The sequence below is a fragment of the Monomorium pharaonis genome, chromosome 3 (assembly GCF_013373865.1).
Source record: "Monomorium pharaonis isolate MP-MQ-018 chromosome 3, ASM1337386v2, whole genome shotgun sequence".
NCBI lineage: Eukaryota > Metazoa > Arthropoda > Insecta > Hymenoptera > Formicidae > Monomorium > Monomorium pharaonis.
Window position 1 is genome coordinate 26,834,359 of NC_050469.1, and position 18,422 is coordinate 26,852,780.

General features: G+C 36.6%; 4 protein-coding genes across 7 annotated transcripts; 3 read left to right on the forward strand and 1 right to left on the reverse strand.

Annotated features, from left to right (window-relative positions):
• The first annotated feature begins 13 nt into the window (after window positions 1–13).
• On the forward strand, window positions 14–6,751 carry LOC105834074 (E3 ubiquitin-protein ligase ZNRF1). The gene is made up of 4 exons (XM_012676293.3): window positions 14–1,312; window positions 2,380–2,475; window positions 3,277–3,382; window positions 3,708–6,751. Exons 1-4 carry the CDS (start codon window positions 931–933, stop codon window positions 3,763–3,765), a joined length of 642 nt encoding a protein of 213 aa, XP_012531747.1. The 5' UTR covers window positions 14–930; the 3' UTR covers window positions 3,766–6,751.
• A 1,980-nt stretch (window positions 6,752–8,731) lies between these two features.
• LOC105834073 (diphosphoinositol polyphosphate phosphohydrolase 1) lies at window positions 8,732–11,274 on the forward strand. Of its 2 annotated transcripts, none has more exons than XM_012676291.3 (3): window positions 8,732–8,866; window positions 9,072–9,242; window positions 10,396–11,274. In XM_012676291.3, exons 1-3 carry the CDS (start codon window positions 8,768–8,770, stop codon window positions 10,690–10,692), a joined length of 567 nt encoding a protein of 188 aa, XP_012531745.1. In that variant the 5' UTR covers window positions 8,732–8,767; the 3' UTR covers window positions 10,693–11,274. The 2 variants fall into 2 exon arrangements, with proteins under 2 accessions (XP_012531745.1, XP_012531746.1); XM_012676292.3 differs by having other exon boundaries at window positions 9,072–9,227.
• A 464-nt stretch (window positions 11,275–11,738) lies between these two features.
• LOC105834079 (glutamate-rich WD repeat-containing protein 1) lies at window positions 11,739–14,477 on the forward strand. 3 transcript variants are annotated; one of them, XM_028194132.2, is made up of 4 exons: window positions 11,739–12,047; window positions 12,176–12,669; window positions 13,027–13,428; window positions 13,900–14,477. In XM_028194132.2, the coding sequence occupies exons 2-4, from the start codon at window positions 12,191–12,193 to the stop codon at window positions 14,390–14,392; spliced, it is 1,374 nt and encodes a 457-aa protein (XP_028049933.2). In that variant the 5' UTR covers window positions 11,739–12,047; window positions 12,176–12,190; the 3' UTR covers window positions 14,393–14,477. The 3 variants fall into 3 exon arrangements, with proteins under 3 accessions (XP_028049933.2, XP_028049936.2, XP_012531753.2); XM_028194135.2 differs by having other exon boundaries at window positions 11,739–11,887; XM_012676299.3 differs by lacking the exon at window positions 11,739–12,047 and having other exon boundaries at window positions 12,143–12,669.
• A 69-nt stretch (window positions 14,478–14,546) lies between these two features.
• LOC105834078 (mismatch repair endonuclease PMS2) lies at window positions 14,547–18,377 on the reverse strand. Its single transcript, XM_012676298.3, has 5 exons — window positions 18,125–18,377; window positions 17,853–18,012; window positions 15,727–16,925; window positions 15,120–15,369; window positions 14,547–14,962 (listed from the first exon to the last, which is right to left on the reverse strand). The coding sequence occupies exons 1-5, from the start codon at window positions 18,209–18,211 to the stop codon at window positions 14,643–14,645; spliced, it is 2,016 nt and encodes a 671-aa protein (XP_012531752.1). The 5' UTR covers window positions 18,212–18,377; the 3' UTR covers window positions 14,547–14,642.
• Between the last annotated feature and the right edge of the window lie 45 nt (window positions 18,378–18,422).

Here is an 18,422-nt window from a genome sequence, read left to right on the forward strand (position 1 = left end):
TCTTTTATTTAGATCCGACTCAAAAGTTTCTGACTTTAATTAAAAATGCAAACTAGATTAGATTATCGCGAAAGAGATATAAACAACTCGACGAACTATCAAGAGGACAGGATATAAAAAAACATTACGTCATTTTTTAAACAATCAATCGCGCCTTTGCATCGCGACAATATGGCGTCGCCAATCGGATCCCTCGCTTCATCGCGCTATCGTCGCTCTTTCGGCTAGGAAACTTCGTCGACTTCACACCCAGCGGCACGCGAGGAATCGGTTACCTCGTGCGCGCGGGGCGTGCACGCGCAAAGTTGCGATACGTGAAGTGGAGTGTCTGCGCGAGCCGATCGTGTTGACATCTAGGAAGTTTAAGATGTCGGGGAATGTTTTGTGGAACGAGCCGCTGGTATGCTCGCGGACGAAATGACTTGCTCGTTGTGGCGCACGTCTGCTAAATTCCGGCCTAAGTTAAATCCCAAGGTGTTGTAAGGAGCGTCGCGCCGCCGGTGCAGCCGTGCCAGGTCGTCCAGCCATCTGTCCAGCCGCCGACGCCGACGCCGACGTGTGTGAGGATCGAGGGGGCAAGAGAGTAAGAAAGAGAGAGAGAGAAAGAGAAAAAGAGACGAGGCCGAGAGAGGAGACGAAGGCGCGAGGACTTTGGTGTGCCAGTGTATGTGTGTGCGCGTGTACCACTGCCAGGATCTGAGGTATCCGCGGGGACCAACCCGGGATCCGTCGCGTCGTTCCCCTCCTGTTCTCGGTTTTCGCACCTGGTCGACCGACCGCGCTCGCTGACCGCTGGGTGACAAATGAAAATTTATCGCCGGGAAGGTGGTGGACGCGGATAAGACGTTGGGTGCGGGAACGGGAGAACGCGGGGACACGGACACGTGGTGTGACGCGATTCTTTTTTCAAATTCACATCGCGCAACTGGGATGGGAGCCAAGGCGAGCACTGTAGCACAATCCGCTGGTGGCAACGGTCAGTCCTCCACTGGGGCCAACGAGACAACCACGATGCAGGGCTTCTCCATGCTCCGCTCCCTGCCTGGTGGCGTGGGCATGCTCCAGCATCAGCATCAGCAAGCGAATCAGTCGCAGAACACGCGTATGTCCGGGGACAGTAGACAGCGTGCACGCTCACTGAGCTCCGTGCCGGACCTCTCCTCCGCCGAGCAGGCCGGCCTTTCCACCTCGGTCGGAGTCGGAGTCGGCCAGGCTCTCGGCCTGCCGCAGCTCGACTCCGACGACACGGATGAGGAAAGCGGTCGCGTCTACGCCGCTCACAGCTTGCCTTCGCACATTTGGTCCCTCAACGGTAAGAACCTGAATCATCCTTCCATTCACGCGTGTTTACACCTAGTCCGCCCGTTCGCGGACCAGGACCAAAGGAAGCTGTTCGCGCGTTATACGCGGCTTGTCGTTAATTTCCCGCGGATCTATCCTAACGCGAATCTAAACGACATCTCCGTTTACGACTGTACAACTTCTATTGTTGACCGGTTTTTATTCTGTCTCGAAAGGAAGAATTCGCTATACAATGTCGCCGAGGTAGTCATGGGACTGTTCGCCAGCCAGCCGCCAGTTACTCGTCGCGCTGTCCATATTCGCGCGACATGAGTTTTTTTCTCAAGCGTGCTTTGCAGATACACGCGACGCTTTTTGAGGGCTATCTCTCGCTCGCTCTTTTGCTTTCTTTCTCTCTCGCAAATTATCAATCGAGGGGGGTCTCTCTAACCTAATTGCGAGGCGAGCGAGCGCCGCACAAAAAAAGCGAGGTTAGGTCGCGCAATCGCGCGAGAAAGCCAGTGAGCTCCGCCGCGGAAACGCGAAATTGGTGCGCGACAACGATTCGCGGGTGGGACAGGGGGCGTTTGTTTTGACGCGTGTTGCCGGGGTGGTTGGCCCGGTAACCGCATACCACAATCGATGGCAATCCGAGGACACACCAGCGGGGCCTGGGGGTGATTTTTTTGAAACTCGTGGGTGCGAAAAATCGTCGGCGACGAGACGGTGTCGGTGAGAGGAGAAAAGGAAAGGGCGTGTCGCTCGTGCACGAGCATTGTTTGCGTGAGGAAGAGAGAAGGGGAGGGAAAAAGAGAGACGATGGCGCTCACCGGGAGAGGATCGCCGCGCGGGACCGCGGCTCACGGCTGAGGTTATGTCGGGTCTATTATGGGAATAATAGTGAGCTCGTGCCTGAACGAGCATCAGGCCGAAGCTGTGGTCCCGGTGGAACGAGTTAGACGGGTCTTTTACGGTACTTTTATTGCGTTCTTGCGAATTGCAACTCTCCCTAATTATTATCTTCGCTCTATACCTTCTTCCCATCCTTGCTTTGTTTTCTTTCCCGTTTTTTTCTAATTTCTCTTCTTTACCTTTAAGGTCTAAAGTGTCCTGTATGCTCCAAGTTTATTCTGCCAGATGATATCGAGTGTCACCTGGTCATGTGCCTGACCAAGCCACGGCTCAGTTACAATGGTAAGTAACCCGAGGGAATAGTGACAAGTCTCTACCTATCTGACAAAGGATAAGGTTTGTTTTTTTTCCATATCCTAGAATTGAACTTTTTTGTCTGGCTTATTTTTTCTATTTTTCTCTCTGATTATGAAAAGAAAAATAGAAAAGATGAATCGTGCAAGAAACCCTAAAGATATATTCTGTGAACTTTTAACCACAGTATTGGTATCTTTATATGTCAGCTTTTTTACCATATAAAATGCCTGCGATAATATAACAGTACAGACACTATTTAAAATAGGCCCCCTGAAGTGTGAGAAAAAAACAGTATAAGTTCCATTCCTTTAGACTATTCTACAATAGTATAAATGTAATTATAGGTGATTTTTGGCGATTGTTTGGTACATGTACCAGAACCAATAAGATAAAAGTTTACTTATATTCCATTGGTTCTGGTACAGTTTGGTATGGTTTGGTATATGTATCAAACGATGGCCTTATATGTTGTTGTAAGGTGCAGTTGAATGTCCATTTTTAGTAATATAGAATACCTTTAGTTGTTTTCTCTTTGTTTTTATATTCTTCTAGTTTTAAAAATTAAAATTAATGAAATTAAAGTTAACTTACATTGACAGAAATGGACATGCAAATGTATCTTATGTTTACCTATATAACCTATACATTTATAACATTTTTAAAACATTTTTATTGTCTACCAGATAACAAGTTATTGCTTCGATAAAGCAATGCTTGTCTGATTTAGTAGCTAGTGGCAATTGTTAGAATGATAATTACATATGTTTTTGCTTATTTACATGACAGAGGATGTGCTGACAGATGGAAAAGGTGAATGTGTCATTTGCTTGGAAGAATTACAATCTGGAGATCTTATAGCTCGCTTGCCCTGTCTCTGTATATATCATAAAAAGTATGTATGATGGGATTTATTTCTTTGTTTTTATTCTTTGTTTAACATTAGCAACAGAAATATGTTGATAACGAAAACATTTCATTATCCTGAAAGATTTAATAAGAAAGATATTAGTATCAATGAACATTATTGTAAAAATCTTGATATTATTTTTAGTTTTGAAATTTTTAATATTAAAGCATAATAAATATTAAAGTAATTAATAATTACTTAGAGATACTGCCGAATTAAAAAATACATTACCTTCAGTTGCTAATACATAGATAGTACATAAATAGTGAGAGGATAGACAATAATATAAAATTTCATGTGTTTCTTTTAGCTGTATTGATAAGTGGTTTCAAGTGAATCGTAGCTGCCCTGAACATCCTGGAGATTGATTCGTACCTGTTGAACTTGATGGAGTATAGTGGAACAAGTTGCTAGCCCAGAGGACGTTCACGTCGATGGGATTGAGGTGGCAGGAAATTAAAAAAAAAAGCTAGTCAAGGTGGCTGCTAGTCCGCAATGGTGATTGGTGCGTGCGGTTAATTGTTCGACTGAACGAGACTCGCTCATCTAATCGAACACACAGATATACAGAATGTTTAATTCAATCTTCAATTCTACTATTGTTAAGTGGAGGACTTAAATAACAAAAAAAATCGCCATAGGATTCAACGATACAATGCTATTACCTATACGTATCTATAATTAATCTATTATTGCTCTATCGCTTAAATATCAATTGTACCATATTTATAAATTTTACTTAGTTTTACATCTTGAACTCGATTTAGCGCTTAAGCTGGACAATCTTTATTATTATGGATCATGATTTTTTCTTTTCTTATTCTTTTTATGGTTCTTTTTTTTTCTTTCTGGAAAAGGGAGACAGGACGAATCTTAGTCAAAGAGGCCTGCATAGAAGCAGGTGAGCTCTACCTTAGACAAGTTAGTTATACTTTTATTGAGTTTTAGTATTTGAAACGATATCGTAATTTTCCGTTGTCTGTTGGGGAATGAGTGCTAGAAAGGATATTTTTGATACTTTCATAAAAGGGAGAGCCAGAATGTATAAGAGTTTTCGAGTTTTTGCTGGAAATGACGACGTAACACTGTTGATGCTGTAGTAACAATAAAGGTTCTGATTTAACCTTCCTTACTGAGATTCATACTAATGTGATAATCTCTTTTGTTGTTATTAGAGAGAATTGAACACGCTCCGTGTTACCGAGATGTACAGTCTATTATCGATTACACGAAGATTATTACCTACTGTATAATTAATCTCTTTTGTATATGGATAAGGATTGACATAACCCAGCAGAAGTAGTTTTTGTAATACGAACAATCAAAGTCTATCATTGTTCCAGTAATATATGCAAACCGTGTATGTTCGGCTCGAGGACTTGTCTTTGTGTGAGGTTTAAAGGAATTACAGAGCAATGATACATACGAAGAAAATGGAAAAATGAAGATGGCGCGATGAAAGGGAGAAACTAGATATAAATTATGTTAACAAAACCGAATGCGTAAATATAAAATATGTACATATACATGTGTACATATATATATGCATATTCTCGCGCACTTTCTCTCGACAGATATATAGAATATATAGATATATATCGGGTAAACACTTTTTTCACCGAAAAAAATTAAAAAATTTACACGAGTCGAGAGAGTTGCTCGTTTTGGACTACAAGCAGTCTTTAAAGAAAATGATATAATTAATGTATTCGAAATTCGAAAGATTATTTAGAGATATCAAGAAATTAATAAATTAACTAATAATTTCAAAGAAAAAGTATCTGTATTCAAGAGAAAGTGCGCGACGCCTAAAACATCCAGTATGTATATATATGCGCACCTTTTTTAAGCTATACGAGAGGTAAGTGGCCGTAGCGACAAGCTCGATTTCGTAAAGAAATTTTTAAAAATAAAGAAAAAAAGGGTGGAAGGGGGAACCGAGATAAAATGTCGGTAGTAGCGATAACAATGTTGCGGGGGAAGGTCTTTGTATTTCGTTACTGATACGAAACGAGGATTGTGTCTCGCGGCGCTCTTGGTTGTTTATCGATTTTACGATAATGTAAGGCTCGTTTTATGCGATGATTAATACAAAGATGGAATGCGAGGAAGAAAGCGGAAAGTATGAGCGCGCGATGACGAGGAACGCAAATAGATAGCGTATGTCCTATGACTTACTGCTGCAAGCACGTGTGTTGCATGTGTGCTGTGTATCGTGCCGCGACGCGCATTCACGCACGTGCTCGTTTTAAATCTCGGTAGCGGTATTCCGTATTGCGAATTTGAATAACAATTATGTAACTTTTTTCTTAAGAGGAAAATGTGAAAAGTAAACAATTTTGTCGTTGAAGTAAAGGGAAATTTATTTTTTATATTTCCGTCTTAAGGGAAAAATTACATAATCTATCTGATTCATCTCTTATTGTACCTTTTCACACTTGCTGTATTTAAAAAAAATGAAAGGCGGCGGTGTATTTGTGAGTAAAATAGTAATTTTCAGGAATTAAATTTAAAATAATAATGCGATACTCATTTTTTTTAATTATTACAAACAAAAAAAGAATAATGAAGGAAATAACGATAATAAGTTTAATGTTTGTTCGTATCTATATGTCTTTTATTTTCCAACTACAGAATGTTCCTGAATCGCCGCATATTTAGTTTTGACCATTACTTGACAAACTTTATGTTAAAATTCCTGAAACTTTAATATTTAATGCAACATTTAAGAAATATTTTTGTTATTTATTTTTCCTCTGAAATTTCATCAAATAACCGTAAGTTTTAATTGTTTGACTGTATAATATTTTAAAATAAAGATTAATTTGAAATTGTTAAAAAAATTTCACGACTGGTTCTTGGGACATCTGTACAGAATTGTAACAGACCGTCGCCGTAATTATTTACCGATAGTTTTTGTTGCTCTAAAATATATGATAGACATAAAACATATTCCTCTACTTAAGGGACTGTCACAATAACGATACTTTTGTTGTTTTAAGATGTACGGTACGGAATTCCTCTACCTGAGGGATTGTAACACAATAACGATCTGATTGTCACCAAAAAATAAAAACGTGAAAGTCCGAGAAAGTGCGTCTAATCTAGCTCCATAGAATAAAGAGTTTGCGAAAGGAAGGCGGATGGAAGCCTAAACTCGCAGGATTGTAACTGTGGACACACAGGTTGTATAATGAAATCATTTGTATGTATGACACTATTGACTTAAATATATAGTTTATAAGCTACGTTCGATTTACAAGACGTCTAATTTTACGAATTGTTTTTTTATGTGCGACCGTGCAATCGCGCATAATTATGAGTAAATGTTTTGAATAATTATTATACAAGACAGTTGATTCTTTGATTAGCCTGATTTTGTCTTATTAAAAGTTAAGCTGAATATGTATTAAATATTAGATTGAGAAACAAAATAATTTTGCTTTAATACTGGATTGAAATTCTGTAAGTAAAATTTGTGTATAATTTATCAAAGATTAAGTTTTGATTATTTCGAATATTTATAAATATAATACAAAGATAAATTTTTGAAAAAAATTTAATATTAATATTTTAGTCTAAACTTATTTTAACTGAAAACTATTGAATTATTTGTTACATAAATGTGTATACATTATGTGTCATATTATGTACTCAGTGAATTTTTATTTGTAGAAATGAATTACTTTTCTTATCAATTGTCAGAAAACATTATCCAAGTATTATATTTCAACTTTGTTTTTCATAGAATCAGATTTAAAAATATCTATATTATACACTGTAAGAATGTCTTTCAAGCAACATAGTTTATTTTAAATATCATTTTATAATTTAGTGAATTATTTTGTGGGGATACTTTATTATAATGGCTTTCCTTTATCTGCTATCTTAGAACATACAGTTCGACGTTATTTCAATCAAGTCGGCTTTTTACAAATAATTCAGAAATAAGACTACTTATTTTTTACGAATTTGTTTGAATTCAATAATTCACAGATACCTAATACAATTTCAATTTGAAATAGTTCTATTGCTTCTGTTAGTTTTTCAAAGATACATTACAGATACATGCAATTTTGGAGTGGAATTTCCGTTTATCGTCATTGCTGACATCAACTCAATATATTTATATTAATCTATCAATATCCTTAAAGTTTAAAACTAAATTACAAGTTTATCTAGCATTTAAATTAAATTGAAAAAACTGAATTAATCTTTAATTAAATTTTAATAGGCTTATGCCTATTGTCACCAATGTAGATTAAATTTAATCTTGGTTTAACTTAATTCTCTTAAGTTAAACTTAAGAACTAAAAACACAAAAATCTAAAATGGTGAAATCTTTTAACGTGTGTGCAGTACCCAGGCCCTCAATCGGAATTTATCTTATGAGAAAACTGAAGATACACATTTCGAAATTAAGTATCAAGGAAATGGATTAAGGTCTCAAAAAAGCATTCACAAAAAAGTTACAAAAAGTCTCACAGTAGAGGGTAGAAGCATTTAAAATTCAATCTTACATTCAGAGTTATCTGGAATCTAAGACCTGAACTTCTTATACTTCACCTTTTTTTTCGACGGGAAAAGAAGAGGAAAAGGTAAACCGTGCAAGAAGTTCAGTCGAAAAGGAACAGGCCTCTCTAACAATGGATCACATTTTAAAATTCGTGCAATTAATAAAATGGTCATACAAGCACTCCGAGATAAGGCGACTCGAAACGTGATTGGAACATAATAGAAATTAATATCGGGACATCCTATTGGATGTCGACTCTCGTACCTCGAAGATCGCGAGTCCCCCACCGCGCGGTGCGTGGGGATCGAGCGGAATTGATTGGTTGTGCGACTGTGTGGGACAGCGGGACGACGCGAAGCGAGAGAGGGCCCGAGGGGGCGTTCACGGCGAGTTGTGGTACTTGTGGTTGGTCGATGCTGCGGGAGCGCCTCGGGGGGCCAACGGGGGTGTCTTGGAGGTTATAGCGAAGTCGAGCGAGCGTCCGGCGAAGGTGATCGGATTTCTGGTCGGTGGCTTACCGCGCGCGTGGCACAGATCGGCGACGGCAGACGCGCTTCGTTCGTCGTCGCGGGTTGACATTACGACGGGTGGCGGCGCGCATTTGACCGCGGCACCACCACCGTACGCGTGCACACGTGAATCTAACCCGGCCGCTCGCGCGTTTCACGTACGGCAAACAGTGGACTCGATGTCGATAACATGTCGGCTACGAGCGACGTTAGGACGACGCGGATGCACAGGATGGCCCGTCGGGCCGTTTGACGATTATTTATGAATCAACGGAGAGATCAGAGGCGAAGGTGTCCAAGGGTACGACGACAACAGCAGCCAGCAGCAGCAGCAACATCAACAACATGGTGAAGGAGAAGGCGAATTCGATCCGCATCTACGATTCGGAGGGCTACAGACGCAGGGCCGCCTGCATCTGCGTAAAGAGCGATCTCGAGGACGAGGTAAGCCAGCTGTGGCAAGCAGATGGCAGCCACCTGTATGTGCATCCGCGCCGGCACGCGGTTGTCGCGCGAACCGGCTAATTTCTCTCCGAGTCCCTCGGCTATTGCGATCCGCGGGCTGGACTTTCGCCTGGTCGAGGTCAAAGTCGGTCGCCTGTCTCCTCACGCCACGGTTTCCCTCACATGTACCATGTAACTCTTGCAGGTACTACTAGTTACATCCAGCCGAAGACCCGACAGTTGGATAGTACCAGGCGGCGGCGTCGAGCCCGAGGAGGAGCCGGCGGTCACGGCTCTTCGCGAGGTCCGGGAGGAGGCCGGCGTTCTTGGACAGTTAGGCCGTTGCCTCGGCACATTTGAGGTTATAACTCGTGATGTATGCCACACATATATTATGTTATGCTCTTTCAATGTCGTGCTCTTTATATTTTTTTCTTTTATTAGCATTCCATAAATAACTGCAAATAGCGATCATGTTACTTTTTCTTCCTACGATGGAAACGTAAAAGGTGCCAAATTTCTCTATTTTAACAGTAAACAATTTTTACTTTTTATATGTCCATCTCAAGAGAAAAGTTACATGATCGCTAAATCATGTAATATTGCAGCCCTATGTCTACCTTCACCAATGTAGAATACCTTGGATTTCAGTGTAACTTTTCTTTTTCAAGGTTGAAAAATAATGTTACATATCTCTTTTTATAATAGCAAATTGGTAATGGCATTATCTTTTAAAATGATTGTAACATTGACATAGTTACATTTTTTAGCAATGGTAACAGATGGAATTTAACAATTTTTATTATTATTTTTAACATTTTTTAAATCTGTTGTGACATTTTTTGTTGTATGTGTATATGCTCAATCTTCAATTGGTATTTATAGTCCGTTACGTTTAAAACTGTTAAATATAGTTTTAAAATGTTAATAAAAACCAATTATACTGCCACATATATTTAAAAAATTTTACAATTTTGAGTTTTAAATTAAACATAAAAAATTTATTTGTATTTTAAACATTTAAAAGTTTTTATTTTTACAACATTAGAAAATCCACATTAAAAATCAATAAAAATTAATAAATTTTTTAGAATTTTGTGAGTTTGAGATACAAAATTGAATAATATTGCTTTTATTAATATTTAAACAAAAAATATTGGAAAAATAAATGTTTTACTTAATTTTACCTTGTTATAGCATTTAAAAAAGTAATGGAAAAAAATAGCAAATTTTTAGTAAGTTCCCGGAGCTCCCAGAGTAGGAAGACTCGCGCGCTTTAAGTAACAATATATGTAAATAGTTATTACAAAAAAAACCTTTTCTAACCCTGATCTTTTTCTAATTCTTAGAACTAGAAAAGATAAAGAGTAGATAAGTTATACAAACCGAGATCACAATTAATCTACATTGGTGGAAATGGACATTAATCGCACTTGGTTTGTGTTATTCGAGACAGCACAAATTCCAAACGAGAGATAATGACCATTCTGCAAGGCAGATTCTTCCTTCACATGAGTCTCCCTTTACAGAACAAGGAGCACAAACACCGAACGGAAGTGTGGGTTATGCGAGTGACCGAGGAGCTCCCGGAGTGGGAAGACTCGCGCGCTATCGGCCGGAAGCGAAAATGGTTCACCATACCGGAGGCCCTGCTGCAGCTCGATAAACATAAACCCGTCCAGCGCTCTTACCTGGACAGACTCCATCACAGCAATCCACGACATAATCCCACCTCTCAGCTGTCCAATCATTCGCACTCCACGATAGCGTCTATCGAGCTGATGAATAACTCTAGTAATAATACCCATTTGAGCGAACACAGCTAATATCGTCGCGGAGATCAAACCTCTGTTTTTAAACCGAAATTCGACCGCTATGGATTCTCTCCGAGCAAAAAAGAAAACTTGCTGTTACTTCTCCTTTCTACCCCTTCTAAGGGAATCTGATATGCAACTATTGTTGTGTTTTATATATATAAATTGATATTATCTATATACTTATCTTTATCATTATATTCTTAGGTTAATTACTACGATTACTATTATGTTTAGTCTTAGATTGTTGATAAATCGGTTCATGATGGAGCACTTTTTCTCTTTTTTTTTCTTTTTTGTAACTTGGATTCTTTCATTTCATGATGACTTTTTATTGAACGCGCGAGAAGAGTGATTGTCAATTATTTTACGATCATTTATTATTTAGTGTTTGTGCCTAATATATGTAGAATGCCATACATACACACACGTGATCCTTTTCCACGTATCGCATATCCTAGCTATACAGCTGCGCGAACTACATTTCACATCAAGGCGAGGAAAAAGTTGCGTTGTACTTGTTAATATATAGACGATAAATTGTGTACTTTGTATATTAACTTCGTGAATAAATTTTGTAATGATTTCTGCGAATTATCTCTGTATGAGAGATGTACACTGCTTTATACCCTCCGTCTGTGGTAAAAAGAAAAACCATTCGAATTTCTTGCAAACACAATGTAACAATAGGTTCATTAATATTTCGTTGTTACAGCTTAAGTTTATCGAACGCAAAGTTATGACTTTAGGTATCTATAATTTTTCTGTATTTGTTTTCTTGCGATAATCTGTAATGACAAATAGTTTGTATAGCTTAGATTTTCGAGATTTTTGTGGAAAGGAAAGATTGAACGAGAAAACAACCAACTTTTGTAGCAGACTAATATAAGATTAAATTTTTACTATTTAAATTACATACTTTTATTTAATTCTTTTTATCCTTGCTTGTTGCATCTTATTTTTAATATTCTTCTGAACAGTTTAAATACGTGTCTATTACTCAAACGCAATTAAAATAAGCTTTATTTTTCTTCTTTTTTAGTTGTATTTTTGTTTCTTTTTAACTTCTTTTTTCAAAATAAAATAGTGTCATTGATTAAGTATACATGTATGCATACTCAGGTATGCAAGTGTGCGCATAATGAGCATGCGCAGTCACAGATAGTGAATAATCCCACGTGGTCGTGGTTGTGATTTACTGTGACTTGTACGAATAAAGCTAATTTTAATCTCGTATTTATAAAAGAAAAAAATTTGTAAATTAATAAGAAGTTGATTGTGATATTTCTTTAATTAAGTACAAATTGATTGAAAATATGTTTAGTTAATATAATTATTTAATCTGCAATATTTTAATAATCTTTAAGGTTAGCGTACATATTACACATGCATTAAAATTTCAACAGAATAAAAATTCTTTTAAATTTTTTAAAATCTCATTAAAGAATTATATAATTTCTTATTGCATTTGTCTAACATGCTTGTTCACTTTAAGGATATATCCAAGAAAATGAAGGAGGAACCAATGGAGGGTGTTATAAACGAAGACGAGAGCAGCGAGACCAGCGACGATGAGTCGATGGAAGAAGGCGAGAAAGCGAACGAGAGTCAAGAGGAAGCAGAGTCGCGAGTGTATCTTCCAGGACAGGCTTTGCAAAAGGGGGAAGAGCTTGTGGTAGACAAGTCGGCATATAAATTGTTGCATCATGCGCAATCCGGAGCACCGTGCCTCAGCTTCGACGTAATACCAGACAACCTGGGTAACTCTAGGGAGAGTTATCCCCTAAGCATGTACATAGTCGCCGGGACGCAAGCCGCGAAAGCGAACATTAATAATCTTCTTGTCATGAAAATGTCCAATTTACGCGCTAACAAGTACTCCGAAGATTCAGAGACTGAATCGAGCGATTCGGAGGACGAGGATGAGGATCGCAAGCCAGTTATGAGTGTTGCTCCTATAAAACATCAAGGATGTATTAATAGAGTGAGGTGAGTATTCTATAGAGATGTACTGTTAATGATTGTAGATTTATATATTTACAGATATTTTCACTTGTAATGTTCATAGATTTTATTCACTTATTTATTTACTTATATACCAAGAAGAGACTTGGTTTATAATTAAAACTTAACCACATACATACACATTCATGCTTTGAATGTATTGGTTAACAAGAATTTAGTAACATAGTTAAAGTTAAAAATTAATTTTTTTGAAATTAACTAAAAATTGATTAAGTTAAAAGTTATTAATTTTTAAAACTATTACTTAACTTTTTTAACTTTCTAATTACTTACTACCTAACTTTACTATATTAGACACACATTTTATTTGTAATGTTATAGATGTACGAAATTTGGTGGAGCAATCTTGGCTGCCAGTTGGAGTGAATTGGGACGTGTAAATATTTGGAACTTGCAAGAACAGTTGAACGCAGTTGAAAATCACAGCTTATTGACTCAATATCGTAATAAATGTGATAAAGCTAGTGCAGGCATTAAGCCATTATATGCGTTTAAAGGTCATCTATCAGAAGGATTTGGCCTTGATTGGAGCCACATGGAGCTGGGCACTCTAGCATCTGGCGATTGCAAAGGTAACATTCATATATGGCGAATCGATAGCAGCGGCGCATCCTGGCATGTAGATCAAAGGCCATACAATTCACATGCTCCACACAGTGTAGAAGATTTACAATGGTCGCCAAGCGAAAAGAATGTGCTAGCATCATGTTCCGTGGATAAAAGGTTAGTATTTCATACAAAATATATACAAAAAAATGTATGAAATCATTAATTACTGTCTCATATATAAGAATATAAAATCTTTAAAATTTTGATAATCTTAGACATAATTTGCTTATACGAAGAAACTTTGTATTTTTTCATGAAGAAAAATAAATTCATCTTTATTTAATATTAATTTTTAGTCAATTGGGAGAAAAAAATGTCAGACAAAATAACTTCAAAATATCTTTAAACCAAGAATTAAAATTTTTTAAATATTGTTATTATCAAAACAATCATATGCTCTTTAGATAGCTATTATAATATTGAAATAAAAATAATTTTGAGATTTAAGATTATCAAACTTTTTAAAGATTTCATGTTATTATATTATATTATATTTCCTGTTTATATATTCTTATATCGAATTTAATACGTTGAGAATTGAATACGTTGCCTCGCTAATTATATTAATAAATTCATTTATTTCAGCATAAAAATCTGGGACACACGAGCAAGTCCGCAGAATGCGTGCATGTTGATGACACCTGATGCTCACACCTCTGATGTCAACGTTATCTCGTGGAATCCGAAGGAGAGTCAATTTATGGTATCAGGTGGAGACGACGGACTGCTCCACGTGTGGGATCTGCGGCAGTTCGGATCCAACGACACGACTCCGGTCGCTACTTTTAAGCAACACACTGCACCAATCACCACCGTAGAATGGCATCCCACGGAAGCCACAGTGTTTGCCTCTGGCGGGGCTGACGATCAAATCGCTCAATGGGATCTGTCGGTGGAAGCAGACCACACGGAAGAGCAGCCTCAGGACAGCGTATTAGCCAAGTTACCGCCACAGCTACTGTTCATACATCAGGGTCAGTCGGATATCAAAGAGTTGCATTGGCACTCGCAATGTCCAGGAACTATGATATCGACCGCGCATTCTGGATTTAATATATTTCGTACGATTAGTGTATAATAAGAATGTCACTCTCTAGAATAATATAAAAGAATATGTTTAAGAAACTGTGAAAAACAATATATTATGTAAAATTATACACACACACACACACAATCTTTGTTTCTTATAAATCCATTTAATTTTTATTTGTGATTTTTTAATTTTAATGTAATTGAGAATTTAATAATTAAAGATGGACTTGTGGATGAAGAATTATTTGCTTATATTTAAAGACAAAATATCTTCATAAAACGCGAAACATCACAGATTATTTGTTTATTAGTAATAAAGATAACAGGTGCCTTATGGTAGGTCTCCCATGTGGACAATTCCACGGGTTCTCCATTTGCGTCATTTGCGTTACTAGCCTCTGCATCTCACTGGTGTTCAACGCTGTGCCGATCATGACCGCGCTGCGACACGCTCTGGACGCTAACATTTGCTTGACACGACTTGGACGATACATATACTTGTTTTCATTTCCCGCTTCTCTAATGAGAAATACTAATTCCTCAATGTCTTCTTGACCAAACTGCCAATTACCACTAACGGGCATTCCTATTAATTCAATTTTCTTGCCAGGCTCAGCTAAAAGTTGTAAAAATAATTACGTAATATACAGAAAATTGCAGCAGTATAATATTCCATTATTTTCACATTTTTTACATATTTCTATTTAATTAGAATCATATGGAATTAATTGTGAATAAATAATAAAAATTTTGAAGATTGCATATATGTATACCTTGTTCATTAATATTAAAAGTAAATCCATTATTTTCGAATGTTTCCTGATGTTCTATAAGTATTGTTTCGTTCAATGCAGAGAAATTCAATAACTTTGGTATAATAAGTTTTTGAGTTTTCAGCTTCGTTTCATTACTGAGCTTCTCAAAGCGAAATTTTTCGTCAGTAGCGTGTTGGTCGATAATAAATAGATCATCTTCCAAGCGAGCTATTATGAAACCAAGATTAAACTGACCTATTATCTCCATCTATAAAAGATTTCTAAGTTCAAGACATAAATATATACATATAATATTTCGATATAATAAAAATTTACTTAATAAAGAATTTTATGTTATTCATTTACAACAATATAATTAAAAAATGGTAATTTTTTAGTTGTTTGCAAAATATTTTTTTATGAGTATTTAATATACTGTGAGTAAAGGACTAATACTACTTTTATTCCTTTGTAATCAACACATCAAATTATTATATCAAAATTGTAATTAAAAATAACAGATATAACAAAATTTTAACGATTCAAAATATTTAAGCTGAAAAACATTATTTTTTAAGTTTATTATTGTAGCAAATGAGCGATATGTGTATAATATATTACCAACCTTGTCAAATGAGTCTTTTGTCAATTCTCTTTGTAATTCCTTTTCAGCCTCGTTTTGATTAGCTTCCATTTGTACTCTATATTTTATTCTTTTAGCTGTACTGGCAGGTGCTTTATCGACATTCTGTTTCTCATTTAATTTTTCTTTTATCGCTGCTATACTTATTACCATTTCTACATCTACAGGTTTTTTCATTGATTTTAAATTAGTCTGAATATCATTCTCTTTCGTAATATGCAATACTGAAGGGGATGATACTTGTAATCTTTTAGCTGGTGGATGCGCGTGATTAGGCGAGATTGTCCTTTTCAAGCCAAAATTTAACTCCGTTAAAGTTTTGACCGTAAAATTCCTTTGCAATTTGTCCAATTTTGTCATCAAACTAAATTTCAATGTCGCTAATATGAGACGTTCTTGCGTAACGAATATCGTTCTTTTATCCGGAGTGACATTAACGTCGGCGCATTGCCGGTCTAATTTGATATTAAAAAAGACGAACGGATACTGTTTGTTGTTGTACCTATGGTACACGTTGTTAACCAATTTGCTGATCTTCGCGAGATCGCACGGTCGGCCGTTTACATAGAAAAATTGTCGATCGGGCGAGGAACGTCCAATCGTGTGGTCGCAGGTACTCACATAGCACTCCCAATCGAAATCTATAACAGGGTCATTATGCAAATTGTATTCTTGCAGCATCGCTTCGTCCGGAGGCTGCAACTCGAGTTTAACAATTCCGTCCACGGACTTCTTGCCGAACACGGAATTGACATTGTCCAGCACGTCATCGGTATGCCTTGTGGCCACCACTAGATTGGGCGATTTTCCTGACATCAAATTGGAACATGTTATCTTGATGTTGGTGGAGACCAGGCAGTAACTGTACAAGATTTGAACGGCACGCGCGTACTCCTTCTTCAGATTCTTCTGAAACTCCTTCGCTCTCACAGGCAGATTTTTAAATATGTTCCTCACATGCACCGTAGTGCCTCTCTCTCTGGCGCACGGTTCCTTCTTCGTGAGAACACCATTCCGATCGAATTCCAATTTGAAACCATGTTCGCTCGTGGCATGTCTAGTGACGACACTCAACTCGGACAGAGCACACAAAGAGCTCAACGCTTCACCACGGAAGCCAAATGTATTCACTTCGGTTAAGTCTGTGAATTCCCGAAGCTTCGAAGTGTGATGTTTCAAGCCTGATTAAAAAAAAAAAATTACATTAAAGATTATCTTTAATCTCTTTAGGCCCGTTTCTACCAATGTAGATTAACTTTAATCTCGATTTCATTTACTTGTTATCTCATTCTAGTTCCAAAAATTAAAGAAAAGAGTAAGTTAATCCGAAATTAAAGTTAATCTATGTTAGTAGAAATAAGCCTTAATTAGGGAGAATGGTATTTCTAATTTTCATTACATTAACATCTGGGTGAAAATTCACCTATATAATTAAGAATTTCTTTTTAGTCTTTTTTTAGTCTAACACCTTGCACATAAATCATAAATTGTTAAAATATATAAGTTATTAAAATAAATTAAAATAAAAGATTTTATTAAACGTTATCTTAAGCTCAAAGTTTCAATAACAAAAATTGTACTAAACTTAAATTGAAATAATTAGTAAAAAATCACTTGTACAGTAGTATTCCAAGATTAACATCTAAAGACAAAAATTTTTTTGTACAAGAACATATATAAATATATTTATAATGTATGTTCATATTTTTCCATCTCACAGGTATAAGAAAAATAATAGGAATAATGAGGAAACAAATAAATAAATCAAAAAGATAATTTGTATCGTTTCTTTTACAAAAAGTTAAGTCTGAAGATATGACAAAAAATTATTCACATATAATCATATATACTTATGATTAAAAAAATAAATAACTTAGTTTTTTATCAATAAAGCAATGTAAAAATTATCCTTTTAATTATTTTTTTATATCGAACAAAAAGTTTACAAAAAAGAAACTAATATAAACATTTATAGATATATCTCATAATATTTATATATGTTCTTGTAAATAAAAAAACTTTTATCAGGCATAGAAGATTGATTCTAAATAAAATTCCAAACTTTTAATTAAGCTTTTAATTACTGAAAATTTCATTGATTTAAGAACCTAAGCCTTCGAAGTCCTGTTCCGAAACGCCACTGCCGTTGTCACTTATACTGATACATGTTTTACCGTAATCAGTAAGCTTGACGTCGATTACCGTGGCACCACTGTCTAAACTGTTCTCCACTAATTCTTTGACTGCGATCGCGAGATCCAGCACCACCTAATGAAATATATTTGTATAATAAATTTGGATAATATTTTTCAGTTCTTTTCTTATGAAACATATTTCTTCGCAACAAATTACGCGCTCTTTATTAAATACTTAACCTTACCTGGCCGGAGCAGATGTGATGAATTGTTTCTCTGTTTATAGCTTCTATCTTTTTTGATTTTTCAGTTGTTGCAATAGGTTCATCCATTATACGGTTTGTTCCCACATACCTAAGTATGCGCAACGTCACAAATATCTCTGAATATTGATGAAATTACACTAACTTTAAACCCACTCAAAACGTATGTGTCTCAGTCGCACCTTCGTAGGCTGCGTTCGGAAACATCCACTGGTGGTGTGGTTGCGTGATTTCAGTGGAGAAGTAGTGGGGATATCGTGTGCTCTCGAGTGTGGAAGGT